The 15,053-nt window shown below is 34.7% G+C and overlaps 2 protein-coding genes across 4 annotated transcripts; both read right to left on the bottom strand.

Annotated features, from left to right (window-relative positions):
- Window positions 1-100: 100 nt before the first annotated feature.
- Window positions 101-1,380, bottom strand: LOC110426774 (uncharacterized). Its single transcript, XM_021442076.1, has one exon. It carries the CDS (start codon window positions 1,337-1,339, stop codon window positions 101-103), a length of 1,239 nt encoding a protein of 412 aa, XP_021297751.1. The 5' UTR covers window positions 1,340-1,380.
- A 2,444-nt stretch (window positions 1,381-3,824) lies between these two features.
- On the bottom strand, window positions 3,825-12,626 carry HYP1 (hyperosmolality-gated Ca2+ permeable channel 2.3). Of its 3 annotated transcripts, XM_021442041.2 has the most exons (12): window positions 12,459-12,626; window positions 11,656-12,004; window positions 10,802-10,954; window positions 10,343-10,406; window positions 10,023-10,232; window positions 9,225-9,410; window positions 8,690-8,988; window positions 7,657-7,933; window positions 6,300-6,578; window positions 5,287-5,520; window positions 4,820-4,982; window positions 3,825-4,092 (listed from the first exon to the last, which is right to left on the bottom strand). In XM_021442041.2, the coding sequence occupies exons 2-11, from the start codon at window positions 11,934-11,936 to the stop codon at window positions 4,821-4,823; spliced, it is 2,145 nt and encodes a 714-aa protein (XP_021297716.1). In that variant the 5' UTR covers window positions 11,937-12,004; window positions 12,459-12,626; the 3' UTR covers window positions 3,825-4,092; window position 4,820. The 3 variants fall into 3 exon arrangements, with proteins under 3 accessions (XP_021297716.1, XP_021297715.1, XP_021297717.1); XM_021442040.2 differs by lacking the exon at window positions 3,825-4,092 and having other exon boundaries at window positions 4,565-4,982; window positions 12,459-12,622; XM_021442042.2 differs by lacking the exons at window positions 3,825-4,092; window positions 10,802-10,954 and having other exon boundaries at window positions 4,565-4,982; window positions 12,459-12,624.
- Window positions 12,627-15,053: the final 2,427 nt, after the last annotated feature.

Genomic DNA, 15,053 nt, shown 5'->3' with positions numbered 1-15,053 from the left:
AGCAGAAATCACTACATGCAAAATGTTGCTCACGCTTGAAGATCAGCATTGCATGAAATAGAATGAATATCTAAGTTATGAGCTGAAGATCCTATATGTGTTAGTTGACAAAGCAGATGGGTGGAAGGTCAAGTGAGCTCCAAAGAGATTCACCATCATTTCCTGCTGAAGAAGCCCCCATTTCCACTGAACTTGGAGATGAAAACGCCATATTTGAACCTGCAGATTCCACTGAAGTTTGTGGGCTTTTTGCCTGTTCTGTTCCCATCATTTCTGTATCATCTTCTTTCAGAGTCCTCTCTCCTTTGTTCTTCTTACATGCATTTTCAAGTTTTGTTAATTGTTCAGATGTTGCTCTCCCCATGACATTTTCTGAACCAAGCTTTAGCCTCAGCAACTCTGATATCCCATTAAAAGCATAGAGAGAAGCTGAGAATTTGCGTTCGTATGTCATTCTCTTCATGGCAGCACTAATAATCGAAGGCTCATCCCCAAGGCTCTCTGGCTCCATTGGTACCTCAATCTCTTCAGCAATCTGAAAAGGTGAGTAGTAACAAGATGCTCCAATATCATCCACAAACTGGAAATCCAGTGCCCCCATATCATGGCCTTCTTCTCCATCTTCATCTCTTTCCTCTCCCACATCATCACCAGCAAACCTGGAAGATTGAGCCGCATCGCTGAAAGTGCAACCGGAATACAATACTCTTCTTGAAGAATCTTCATTCTCAGTTAAACATGATTCAAGACTTGTTGTCAAGTAGCCAGCAGCATTTGCAGTTGTATTATTGATGTTATCATTTGACATGTAACAATCTTCAGGATCATTAAGGAAATCAGGAAACTGACTATCCAAGAAATCTGTTGTATCTTCTCTATACTTCTCTGCTTGCTGCATCGGTTGCTGGTTGATAGGTGGAGAAGAAGGCAAAGGAGCAGAGGGATTTTTCCTTGCTTTAAGCCTTTGGAGAAGGAGATTAGTAATCTTTGAAGACAGAGCTGGGGTTGAATTAGATGATGGAGAACAAGGCCAGAAGTTAGTTCTTGTATTGGCTCCGCGAAGCAAGCAAGCAGCCTCATCATAGGCCCTGGCTGCTTCCTCTGCAGTATCGAAAGTGCCTAGCCACACCCTTATCTTCTGTATGGTGTCTTTAATCTCGGCTACCCATCTGCCTGATGGCCTTTGTCGGACACCAACAAATCGCTTCCTAGCTCTCCTAGGTCCTCCCAGTGCAGCTGCTGCTGCAGCTTCCTTCACCATTTCATCCCAAGCCATTGTTTGCTCACTAGTTACATCTTTCTGTTCCACCACTGGACCAGCCTTTCTTTTCCTAGCCATAATTCTTCCTTTTTTGGTATATCAAGTGAGTTTTCTTTCTATTTCAGTTATGGCAGATGATATGCTGCTTTGGTTCTGTCTGTTGGTCAGCATTTATATGGAAAGAGTGAAGATCCTGTCAAATGAGAAGAGAGAGATTTGAAAAGGTCAAATGCTTGTTCATACCTTTTTGTTCTTTTTCAATTTCGGCTCCATATCAAAACACATGGATGTTCCTCGCTCTCTGCATGATGATCATGGAAGAAAATATATATATATATATATATATTGAATTGATTAGATGATTGATGCATTTCAAGTAATTTTGTCCTGACCAAGTCAAAGAGAATCTTTGCTTCCATTTGGTAAGTTCTAAACACTTAATTTTAAACAATATTTATCAATTTTTAATATCAAAATATAAGCTTGAATGAGTCATCACTTGTTATGGACCTTTGTTGAATTTCTTAGACAAGTGCATACTGCAAATAATTTAATAGCTTTAACAGTGGAACATCGAATTCATCACTGCCTTGAAAGAGACTTATTGTACCCTTTTTATTTGTATGCCTTGGAAAACTAGACGCATTTTAAAACCAGTGAAAATGATATCCAACAATGGAAGAAAAACCATTATATTCACTTGCAAGCCGAGAAGTATTGGCTACTACAGTACATAACCAGCAGTTTCCGGATTTCATTAAAATCAAATGAAAATCTACATTTCTCTAATCATTGAATTGTTATTTGGGGTGCATTTGGCACCTCCACAATGTTTGAATCTGCTGTCCCATTTTCCTTTTATCTGCAACTGATACTTGTGACTTCTTCCCTTTCATACTAGCCACTCTCTCAATGGCTTAGAACATTTGATCTTTAAACATGGACAACTTTTATCAGACAAGAGATTGCTGATATGAATGTTTGGTCCTGGAACTTCAACATATCCAAATGGTACTTCTACATTCTTCTGTCTTCACATGCTATCTAAATAACAAGAAAAGCACTCATTTTTCCATGGAATAATTACCCCACAAACTTGACAGAAGTGTGATATTGGCAAATGTTATTCCATTCATAGTGTGAAAGGAAGCCTGCAATGTCACTTTCAGGGCCGCAAGAGGTCAAGGAAATTACCTTGGGTAAATAACCCCTAGTACAAAGCAAGTAAGCCAATGATCCCTTTGCTCTTGTCATTGCTGATATGAGTCAAACAAAACGATTCTTACAAAGTTCCACTGCCAATATGCTTGTTCCAGTCTTCTAGCCACTAATGCTGATGACATTAACATTACTTAATTATACAATCTTTACTACTAAGTTTTTTTTCCCCTTAAATCTTTTTGATTAAATGATTGACTAATCTTGTTTACTGATTTCAATATTTTTGATGGGGTTTTGATTATTCAATTCTTTAAGTAGAGAAAATGACATTTTGGAATAGTTCCAAATGAGTGCTCACTGTGAAGCATTGTAAAGGGTTATTTGCTATGAATCAAGCTGAAAACTGGTTTATTTGTTCTTAGAAAGAGTAGAAAATATCAATATGGTTATGACAAAATGGTTTATAGTATGGTAGAATAATAGTCTTAAGATTAGAATATCCTATTAGATACTAGAACTATTCATTGAATAATGATCAACTTATATGGTTAAAAACGTATCAGAAGGTTAATTATAATTACAAAGCTAAATAAGCATTGAATTTCAATTAAAAGGGTTTGAAATTTTAAATGTAAATTGAGAATCAATCCAAAATTAATTAATGTTTAATATGCAGTTGACCAACATCTGATAAAAGAATGTATGGGAATATTGTACTGCTATAACCAAGAAATTTGAGATTATTAAAGTTCCCTAATGAGACAAAGTTTTCCTTTTTGTGTCTTTTATGTTGGTTTTTTATATCATTGAAGTTAACCACCAATGAGACCTTTTGTTTTTCTTTTTATCACTTTATAAATTTATTTATACCCTAAAATAATCTACCAAATAAATAACTATAAATGTTAGTAATATCCCTTAAGAGTACAAAATTTTGGGATTGACCTTTGTGCAAACTAGCTCATGCTGCCATGTGTATTATTTATGATGCTTCATAATTATCATTAAGAAAAAAATTAAGAGTTGATTAAACTAGGAGAGCATGAAACTGTCAATGACCATGGTTGTGCCTCCACGTGGAGGGCCAACAGAAAATCTATTGTCTCCTCAAATATGAAGATCAAAATATTCTTCATGGTCAAGGCCTAAAAGAATATTAAAACAGGCCTACAACTTTAAGCCATTTGATCCTCCTTCTTATTGTGTAATTTAAAACATGGTTTCCACTTCAAAATTTAGAGAATATATCAAATGAAGCAAGAAATTTAGAGCTTAACAAAAGAACCCACATTCTCTAATCCATTTTCTTATTTCTTGTTTTGGTGATAAAAATGTTACTTATTAAGCAAGAAATAATAACTTAAAGACATAAGTTGCTGAAAATGTCTCAATTAAAGGTATGACCCAAGAATCAGTTGATCTATTCATTATAGAAGTCATCAAGAAGGGATTTGCAGCTATAAACAATTCGTTCAAAGTTGCAATAAAATGCAAAATTGTTAGCCTCCTATTGACCATTTCAAGAGAAGGACAAGATACTGCTTTTTGTTTGCTGCCAACTTTTGATTCCAAAAAGACCCAAGGTTTTACAGACTAACTTGTTCTTGTCTGGTTTGGTGAGACCTTTGCCTTCTGTTGCTTTTGTAGCAGACTTTCTTGCTTGTACGTTTCTGTGTGATAATCAACTTTTAGTTTATCCAAGAAAACAAGTACAAAAACCTTTATGGCATCTATTGGTGGTGAAAACTCAAGACACTCAGATTAATTTCAGTAAGCATGATACATAGTCTTAGCAGATATCAAAGTTTGTGTTCAACCTATGCTATCTATACTCAAAACTATCTCTGAAATTATTATATGAGTGCCTAGTGTGTGTGAATCAAACGAATGCCTATGGACAAGGTTTAGTCAGATCATCACATGATCTTTGATTACCTCCCTTGGAAGGGATCAGATGAAATTAGTCCTTTGGAATGCTTCAGCTCCTTCAAGACGATATCTACTTTGATATCGAAATGATGCACTAGCACATGCAGGATTCAAGAATTATAAAGCATGAAAATAGCCTCAAGTCAATGCTGAATATAAGCCATATATTAATGCAGCCGTAGCCACAACAGAAACTACAAAAAGAAGCTAATGGGGGAGAAATTCTACTACTATATTGATACAGAAGTGAAGAACACCTTGGGCAGAAAAATAAAGTTGTCATGCTCCCACTCATTAATTGGGTTATCATGATTCAATTTACAACATACAGACTGGGCATCTTTTTCGGTTTATGGACAGAAGAAATTTTGTTTCATTAGCATTACAAACTATTAAGAGTTTGTATATTGTTGAAGTTTAGCATGCCTACTTAATACCTAAACACCACAAAGAAGAAAAATTACTGACTTTAAACTTCAACAGCACGAAGAAGGGGAGAGCTGCGCCCATCAGCACTTCTTGAATATTGGACTGGCATCAAAGCTGGATCCTGATATGCAGTGGCTAATTTTTCAAGAAATTCAGTCATGGTTGGATCATTCTGGTCTTCTCTATCTTTCTTTATCAAACACTACAAAACAAAGCATATTCAGGCCAAGACATTAGACATCTGGGCCTACTACTATGACAATAAACAGACTAACAAATAGGCACCAAATAACTGATTACACATCTAAATCTACATCTGAATGAATCAACTACTAAGAAGCCCAATTCCCCAGTATGTATTAAGATATAAGGGACAACTCATTTTATTACTAAAGAATGCAAAACAAAATGAAGAACAAGTTAAACAACATCACCGAGAACTACAAACACTTCTAAATTCAGGAGAAAATAGATAACTGAATGGGTAAATTTGTTCATGATTTTACCTCAGTAGGATAAGCCTTGAAAATAGGCCGGAATCTCTTTCGGCAGTATTCATTGAATATAAGGGTGAGAACTGGAAGAGGGATAGTTAAACTGGATGCTAGAGGAAGTTTCTTAAGCCCAAATATTCCAATCGCAACAATATGCATCAGCACTAAGGAAAAAATTGTTGAATTGTGCACAATTGGCCAAAACTTCCCACCAGTTTCGTACTTGGGTGCATATACATTCAAGAACTGGAAAAAAAATGAAAATGATAATGTGTCCCAAAGTCAATGATAGAATGTTGGTAGGAAACATTGGAAAAGTTTAAAAGCAAGAACCTACATCACTTCATGCGTTAAGTGCCAAGTCATCACCTAGTAACCTAGAACAGGTGCTCTATTATTGAGAGAGAAACTCAACAATCCTAATGGGTTAACATCTTAGACACCTCAAATCATATTCCATTAGCACCCATAATGATAAAGCCTACCATCGGATAAACCCGCTTATTGAAGCCCCTTAGTCAAGAACAATCCAGTAAAGAAAGTATTACCATCCAGATAATATGTTTTTGACTTACAGCTCATACGCTAATACTAATAGATACCACTAAAGTTTCATGCAGAAAGATGATATTGTTCTTTGGAGGGATAATTACTTGGTTCTCTATTTTCTTTCTTTTTTTGTTTTTTCCTCGAGAATTTTGCATTTAGAAGCAAGAGTAACCTCTATATTTTCTATGTCAAGCCAAATTGAAAAAGGAGACACCTCAAGCATATAATTCTAGTACTGCCTTGGTACATGCATCTCAATCTTTATAGTCAACCACATTAATCTGCATAAAATGTCAGCAACTTGAATTCAATTTCATCAATATACAGGATGGATTGTGAATAAGTAGACCTATCAGAAATATTGATAAATGAGGCAGATAGTGGCTTCTAGAAAGGTTTGTGACTCTTTAGCAAAGTGAACCTCGTTTTCTGCTCTATTATATCTGATACAAGCTGTTAAAGGGCATTTCACTCACCTGGTTGCGATAGATGATGTATCCTAGGCAATAATAAACCAAAAGGAATGGCAGAATTAGTGGAGCAAGGAAGAAGTAAGTAACACCAAGAATTTCAAAGAAGAGAACCCTGGGAATTTCACTGTGGTAAGGCATTTGAGGAACCTCAAAATCATCATCATCATCTTTCCCCACAAATAGTCTTTTCATGAAACTGCAAAGAAGAGGAAACAGGCGAAAAAGTTCTGAAGATAGACTGGTCCATCCAGACGTCACAACATAGGCAATGAAGAATGATGCCTACACAAATATAAAGAACTTACATTATATCATGATTGGATTCAAAAGCAAAGAATTAATACTGGAGTATGTGTTAATAAATACAAGTAATTGACAAATAATGAAAAATAATGTTCATGTTTATCATTCTCGGCTAAATGATAACATGGAAATGCAATCTCAACCCAACACGTTCACACTGCAATACAAGCTATTGAAAGGGGATGATAAAAGTCAGTAGATTGGTTGTGGATGTGGTACTAGCAAACAAACCAGAACTAAGATTTGAAGCTTTTCCAAACATCAATATTGATTGGTTACCTCTAGTTGAACCACTCTTTGGAGAGGAAACAACTCAACACAAGAAAACATCATCGCAAAAACCCAAGATCTAACATTATCATTTTGCATCTTAGTTTTGTCCAGTGCCATATAACCCAAGAGAAATCTCCCATCTGGCAAATTATTTCTCTCAAATTTTATAGTTCAAAATTAAATTATTTGCATCTTTCACTTGCTCAACTAGTAATCTAGACCAGGTGCCTCTTCCAATTGCAGGCATTGTAGAAGTTCAACTAAGGAATTCAAATTCCAGTACGAATGTCTAATATATTACTTCCCTAGGCAGCAAAAACATTTATTCAAGCAGTAGATGTTGAGAATTTTTACATCAAGTCACAGCTCAGACTGTTGATTCTGGGGGATTTGCCTATTTAAAAGCAGACCAACAGAGTTTACAGTTTGTAGGTATTCTTTTTGCCAACCAGGTCAATGGATCAAAGGAAGGGGAATCTCTTTGTAAACTCATCATGAAACTTGCAGAAAAGAAAAATCGGATGAGAACATGAAAATGGCAGGGACGAAAGGCCCATAAAACTTTCAACAAATCATGGCCCTTGATGTCAGCAGTGGTGAAATGGAAAATTTATTAAGGCTTAGGCATTTGTTTCTTGACCAGGAGCAAGTAATTATGAAGATTACCATGTTTGTGGACTGAACCATCAAATGCTTTAAAGGAAAAAAGACTTAAAAAATATAAAGAAACTCCATGGCATTATTCAGTGGAGGTTGTGCACTATCAGAGAGTTTGTGTTTTCACCTGTGCTGGAACAGCTTCAGCTAGCACGCTGGGAATTTTCTTGGGCTCAAGGAAGACATTGACCAGATAAAGTGCTGATCCTGATAGTACATTTGCAAAGAAAATGTTCCACACGGTAAACCATAGCAGCTTTGTACATGCACTTTTCTCTATTTGACTGTGGGATATATATCCTTGCATAGACGAGAAGAATATCATAATAGGTGGCACAACAGATAGGAACAAGTGAAGAATGAGACTTGGGAGATATCCTGTAACCAAATCACCAACGAAAGTCCTGCAATATTAGAATCACACATTCAGTACTATGTTGTGAATCAACATATCTATATTTAAATCCACCTGAACAAGTGGATATAGCTAATTTAATGATAACTAATAAAGAAGCAGAGGAAATACTACCAATTACCAAAAATGACAAGTAACTCATCCAATCATTTATCTTTTATCTAATAATTGGATCTCATCCTTTCAAACATAAATGCACTCTAGACAGCTTTCTATTCTGAATAATAATATGATGCTCCTTATTCCATTATTTCCTTTAAAGGTTGACTTTGCATTATTACTCAACAATTTTACTTCAAACAGCACATGCCCAAGCAAATACTACTGGGCATACAGGCTGCTGATAATTTTCTGTGAAGCATCATCATATAACTCTGTCTTATGCTTAGCCCTGAAATTTACACTGTCACTGTCATTATTAGAAAACCACACTTTGGTCTTTCAGCATGTTTCTTAACGTTTCTTTCAATTTATGCTTGCTTGATCTTAAAGGGGGAAAGAGGGGGCAAAGTTTTCACATATTGAAAAACCATGCCTTGGAATTTAAACCTCTGAGATGGTAATTGACCCACAGACCTTTCAATCATTATCAATCCTAATAAAATACTGAGAACCATATCCAGTACACTAAAATTACACGCAAATAAGGTTTTTCTATATGCCAAGACAACTTGAAAAACCAAGGGCCTGCCTTTTTTCATAAGCATGAAAATTGAAAAGCAAAAGAGGAAGAATATGCGCTTACAAACTCAGTAGGCCTTTTAGAAAGGGGAGCCAAGTCTCCAGCTGATCTAGATGAGTGAGACCTTGCACTACTACAACTGGAATAAGAAATAGAATTGTAAGAGCAATATATGCAACAACCACCACTATCTTGAAGATCCATCTTTTCATAAATGATTCAGAAAAGAAAGGCCAGTAAACATCTTTGGGCTCAGGAGCTCGCTCGGTAACCCACTCCGTGGGATTAATCCCTTGCTGGATGTGCAAAGCTATTGCAGAACCAAACCTTGACTTAAATGACACAAAAGCTGCAGGAACTTCCTAGCAAGTTTTGAAAGGTATAAGGAAGATTAGGTGCATCAAATATTATTTTTTGTATTTAAATCAGGATATAAACACAGATCATAGATGTCTATATGCTCAGACAGTTCTCAAACTCAGCAGAGATTGTCACTGCTCAACAATATAATTTGTTCGATAATTTGAACTCAGTATGCATTGATGCGGGTGTCTCCTCGGTTAAGAGACCAACATATACACACAAGAACATCACAAACCTCTCCTGCCAATGACGATCGTTCTAGTCTCACATTGTCTTCTATATCTTGCAGCTTCTTCTCATAGTGGTCTGCAATATCAACTTTTCGTCCAAAGAGTCCCAAAAATCCATCACGCATAAACCTTTGTTGAGAGTTGCTTGCTTTTAAATTACCAAGCTTTCTATATAGCTTTTCTGCATCATTCTACATGCAATAACATGTAATTGTCAAAACTCTGATAAAGAATAGCAAAACAGAAAGGGAAAAAGCTGGATAAATTTGGTGTCAAAAGTCAAAGTTTCAATCTTATACCTATGACAACATTCTTTTTGTCCTAAACCACCCATAGTACATTGATCATAGAGCCTTAGAAAGTATCACAGTAACTAAAATTTCTAAGGGCCATCTTTCCAATAACCAATCCACTCATAATCAGTTTCAATTGCATATATAGCTTAGCACATTTCATAGGTACATATTTAATTTATCAGAAGAGTTAATGTTAAAAATTTATTAATATTTACTACTTACATGAAATAAAATGAATTGAGGTTGACCAGATTTTTTCAGCAGAGTTGGTTTCAGTTTTTCAAATTTGTTAGCTTGATCAATAATAAAAGAATTTGATTTCTTAAATATTTATCTAGTCCAATTTCATAATTAAAGGTTTCAAACCAATATATAATACAATTTCAGATTAGTAACTCATACATAGTATATTAACATGATCCAAGAAGTAAACAATTATGATTTCCAAATTAAACAGTAACCATCAGAGGATGACTGAGTCAATCAAACATTAACACTGATGCTTACAATAAGACTTTGAATCTTGCTTGTTCGACGAACCACTGTGTGTGAAAGATAAGTTGAAGGATGATACTCGATAAAAAAGTTCTCAACAGTTTGACTGAAGCTGCTCCCAGATGGGGCAGGAATACCACGAACTAATATTGTAAACTGATGTGGCTGACGTTTGGAAGAATAGAAGTAGGCAATTCTTTTCAATGAAATATAGTTATACTCCTGCAAATTGCAGTATCACCCAAATTAAAGCTTCAGTGGATGTTAATTTTTCCCATAAATCAACAAATTTGATGGCATCAGCAGAGGAACATACACAAAATATCACTTACACAATAAAGGAGATAGCAGACAACTCCAGTGAAAACATAGGCAGCACAAAAGTGAATCCATAACCTTGAGAATGGCAAAAACTTTTAATCAACGTTCCCTCAACATTAAGATTCTAAATGCCTGTTTTGAAATGATAAATTTTGTATAAACTTGTGACATCTAACAATAACTCTGATTCACAGCCTTTCAAAAGAAGTTCTTCTATAAATGAAATAAACAGCTGAAATGAGAAACCAGCGGGGAGGAAACATTCTGGAAAGATGGTGAATTATCATGCGTGACACTTAATCCTGAATTTATGGACAGAAATCTTAACAATCAACAACAAATGAAAAGATAAGTAAAGTTTTGATCATATCTCAGCTGCACCTTTTTCTTCAACTTCCACGCAACTATAATTGGTCAAGAGTTGCAGCATCAAGAATTGAAAGTATGTTAACCAACCACATTACAATTACCTGTTTGAACCATCATCGACATTTGAAATACTGAAAGAATCCAGAGATTTCTTTGGCAAATCAGAAAAATCATCTACTAACTGGTTCCCCAAAAAGTTAATTGGCAGAAGAATAAAGATTCCAATGATACAGGCAAAGGTAAACACTTTCACACTGCATTTAAAAAGGGAAAAAGGAAAAAAAAACCAGATGAATTGAAGATGATAAGCAGAAAGGTGGATTCTGAAGAATATAATAGTAAAATGATGTGCTTTAATAAGTGACAGAAATATCATGTTCATTCTTTCAGGCAAATCAATTGAAAATGCATTCAAGAAAGGTTTTCCTTCTAGGAAAAATAATTGATTTTGAATTTGAAATAAAAGTAAAAAAGATACTCCTACATGTTGGGATACGAGTCTATCACACATTTACTCACAAAAACCAAAGTCCAGATGACTCAATTATAACCATAACAAGCAGAACAAAGTTGAGACCACAGTCCATTAAATGGAGTTGCTTAATTAGCTGAAGTCATATACAAGTCTTGCTATCAAAAGGATTTTTGTCATCTCATTACTATGAGTTTATACTAAATAGGCTCCAGCCAAGTTGAAAGTCACAACTTATGATTCTATGACAACCTTTTTGCTTAGCCATAACTCAGCTAAAAGAGTCGCACCTATATAGTACTGACCTCAGAGAGGGTAGCCTATTCTATCTTGCAGAAAAAAATGGCTTGATAAATGGGAAAAATCTCTGAGATCAAAGCTACAAATCAGCTAAGAGGAATGAATAACTATATAGTACTACCTGTTTCCAGGTGCTACTGCTATTTTAGCAAAAAAAGTCACATCATAACACCTCAGAATTACCAGAAGATAAACATGCGCATAAACACAACAGCATCCAAGCCTGTTATTGACAATAATTCATCTTCAGAGGGCTGCCATGCCCTTTTCACCCAACCAGGAGATGGTAGCAATCTTTCCAAGTTGAATTCATCCTGCTGCTGAGCTTTTCTTTCATTAAACAAAAGAGGCGAATATACTGTGATGTTACCTGGCTGGTTCCTCAAAATAGAATATAGTGCAAAAAACAAGAAGCAAAGCCCAAGATTGATCCCAACAGAAGTTAAAAGCGCTGAAAGAATCATTTCTTCCTATAAAACCCTCAAACCCAACAACTCAACTGCAGTCATTGGCTTTCCAAACTCATGAATTCCTGATATTCAAAATTTAAAGATTGTGTCAAAATCAATAACCCAATATGAAAATAAACTAAAAGATAACTGAGCAGCAGAGGAAATTTAGTTATCAAAACTGTTAAAGGACAAAACTTCGTTAACAATTTTATAAATGGTTTGTGTGGTTAGTGTAATAAGCTTTGCTTTCTCATTTGCACCATCATTAAAAAGCGTTCACTACTCTACACGGTTTTTCAGGCAATTCAATAATCAATATCATGCTAATTTTAAAGAATGTAGAGCATTTGCTAAGATTAAAAAAAAACAACTGAAACCCAGAAAAGAAAACTACGTTTTTATTGTATTTACGACAAAAAAAAATCATATTCATAAATATGATCATCACAGACCACACTGCCCAGCATGAAACTGAACTCCTTTATAAACACAGACACAGAGAGAGAGAGAGAGAGAGAGAGAGAGAGAGGGCACCTGGTTTAGAGTGGGAAAGAGAAGGAAGGGAAAAGATACAAATGGAGCAAGAATACAAAGCTTGGGTTAGTTTTAGCCCTGGGAAACAAAGTGAAAGCAAAACAAAGAAAGGAATTTTCGACTTCGTAGTATCACTCCTTCAACTTTACCGAAAGTTTGAATGGATACTTATATCTTTTTGTGAAGTGCCCGTTCTGTCCCTTGCCCCTTTTGCTATTTCAAGTTTGCTTTGGGCCTTTTGTCTGCTTATTGCCCTCTTGCCTGATGATCTAATCTGTGCTATTTCAAGTTTTGTCCTGTAATTGCTTATCTCACCTAACTACATTGGAGGTTTATATGGTGTGATAAGAGGAAAATCCAAAGGGAATTGTACTAAGATGATGAAAGGAAGATAATATTAACAAGCGGAAGAGTAACTCAGCAGCTTCCATTGCACCATTAGCCAAATCTTACTTTTATGGTGTACAGTCTACTACTCTGAAGCTTGTGAAGCCAGAACTGAAAACTCTAACATGGTGCAACCCATGAATGATGATGCACATTGGCTTGAGCTTTGGTTTTTGAAGAAAAAAAAAAGACAAAATACTAAAATATTGAAATGCACATGGTTGGGTAACTTGGACATGGAACAGAACTTACACCTCTTACAAAAACACATGATGGGTACCTTCATATGTATGTGCAAAGGATAAGTCAAGCTCATTTTATTGCAATTATATTTGACTTTGTCCATGCAAGCCATGGAAGCACTGAAGATGTTGAACATCGATATCACCAAGTCTAAAGAGAATGCAATTAAGCCATCCCAATATCTTATGACTCAACTAGAGAATGCAATTAAGTCAACATGTTGACTCAATTGGTAAAATTATACACTTTCATATAAGTGCTCTTGGGTCTCAATTTAACCCCGTAACTTGTCTTGATATTTTCCGACCATAGATAATGAAAAATATAATTACAAAAATAAAAATGTGCTTATTTTTTTTCCCAAGCAAAGGAAAATCTTTATTTAACTCCATATAATCAATTATTTCAGCTACGTACTCAATTTATTTATAATATACTACTAATTTGGAAAGCATTTTTATGTTGTTTTGTTGATACTTATATTGAAGTTTATAATTCATAATCCGGTTAATCTTTTTTTTTCTATTTACTAAAAAATATAAAGAAAAGAAAATAAGGTATATGAGTCAAATTTATCATTTTATTTAAAACGATGGAACAAATTTACAATTTTTATTTGAAATGACGTAATTTTATTAGTATATTTTCTAATTTAGTTAAAAAATGGTTAAAAATTAAAATATTCTTTCACCATTAATTTTGATATTTTTATACTATATTAAAAAAGTACAGGGATAAAATTGCATTTATTTTAAGATAAGTAAAATTATATGGAAGTTTAAGATAAGTTAGAGTGTTGCTTTTATGAAGTTTTTGGTATAAATTAAAAGATTTATAATTAAATATCATATAATATTAAAATATTTAGAAAAAAAATTAACGTAAAATTAAAATAAAATACACAGGCGATGAGATTTAAGAGAGCACGGGAAGAAAGCTTTTTCTCCTCTTGGGAAACGCGAAGCAAGTTGAGATCGATTTCCCATTTCGGAAATAACAAAAATGAAATAGTCACTGCCACCCCATAGAAAAACAGAAAACAGAAGAAACAACTCCCTACACTCTCTCATGTAACCAAAAGAAAAAGGTCTAAAATTCCTTCAGAGCTCACTCTTTTCTCAGGTGATTCCCCAATTTTCAACCTGGGGATCCTCGAAAAGGTGCCATACTTCCTCACTTGCTCCATTTCCCCTTTTTTTTTTCTTGCTTAATTGAACCAATTTTTGGCCTTCTAAATCCACCCAGATTTGATGGGTCATGATTTTTCCTTAAAAGAAGTGATCTTTAACCATGTTTTTATTAAAGTTTTTAGTTTGATGCTGTTTGGGTTTTGAGAAATTGGGTTAGATCTGGTTTCTGAGATTTCAAGCGGGATCTTTCGTTTGTTTGTTGGTTTGTTTTTAAATTTCTTTTGGTTCTACACATTGTTTCCTTTATTGGGTTTTTGTTACTCCGTTGATTAATGTAAGCTTTAGGGCATGAAAATTAGCTGGTTAATTCAGGTTTAACAAAGTTTCTTCTTTCATTAAGTTTTAATCTCAATTTCGGTTCGTTTTATTCTCAGTTTTGTAGTTAGTTTGGTTTAACTTTATTGCCCTTTGCAGCTTAATTTCAAAGCTTAATCTTGTTATTATATAGGAGGACTCCTGTTAATTGTTCATTTTTTAGTCTGCTTAGTTTAATTGTTCGTATTATAAGTTTAGAACACTCTTTAAATTTTTGTAATGTCGGTGAAGTTTCTACATATCATAATTATAACGGTAGATTATTCTTGATTGCTGTACATTTCTGATAATTGATGATTGTCAAAAGGCTTAGCTTAGTTGACATTTGCTTTTTTGTTTCCTTTTATGGGTTTTCGGTACCATTGTAATATGGAAAGTGAGTGGCATGAATTTGATTGATAAGAGTCTGATAACTTGCTTGTGCTGAAACTTCTTACTTTGTTGGATGAGAAAGATGAAC

The sequence above is a fragment of the Theobroma umbraticum genome, unplaced genomic scaffold (assembly GCF_002168275.2).
Source record: "Theobroma umbraticum cultivar Fairchild unplaced genomic scaffold, ASM216827v3 scaffold_12.0, whole genome shotgun sequence".
NCBI classification, from domain to species: Eukaryota; Viridiplantae; Streptophyta; class Magnoliopsida; order Malvales; family Malvaceae; genus Theobroma; species Theobroma umbraticum.
The sequence above is the reverse complement of the archived record's forward strand: the minus strand, read 5'-3'. Positions and strand labels throughout refer to the sequence as shown.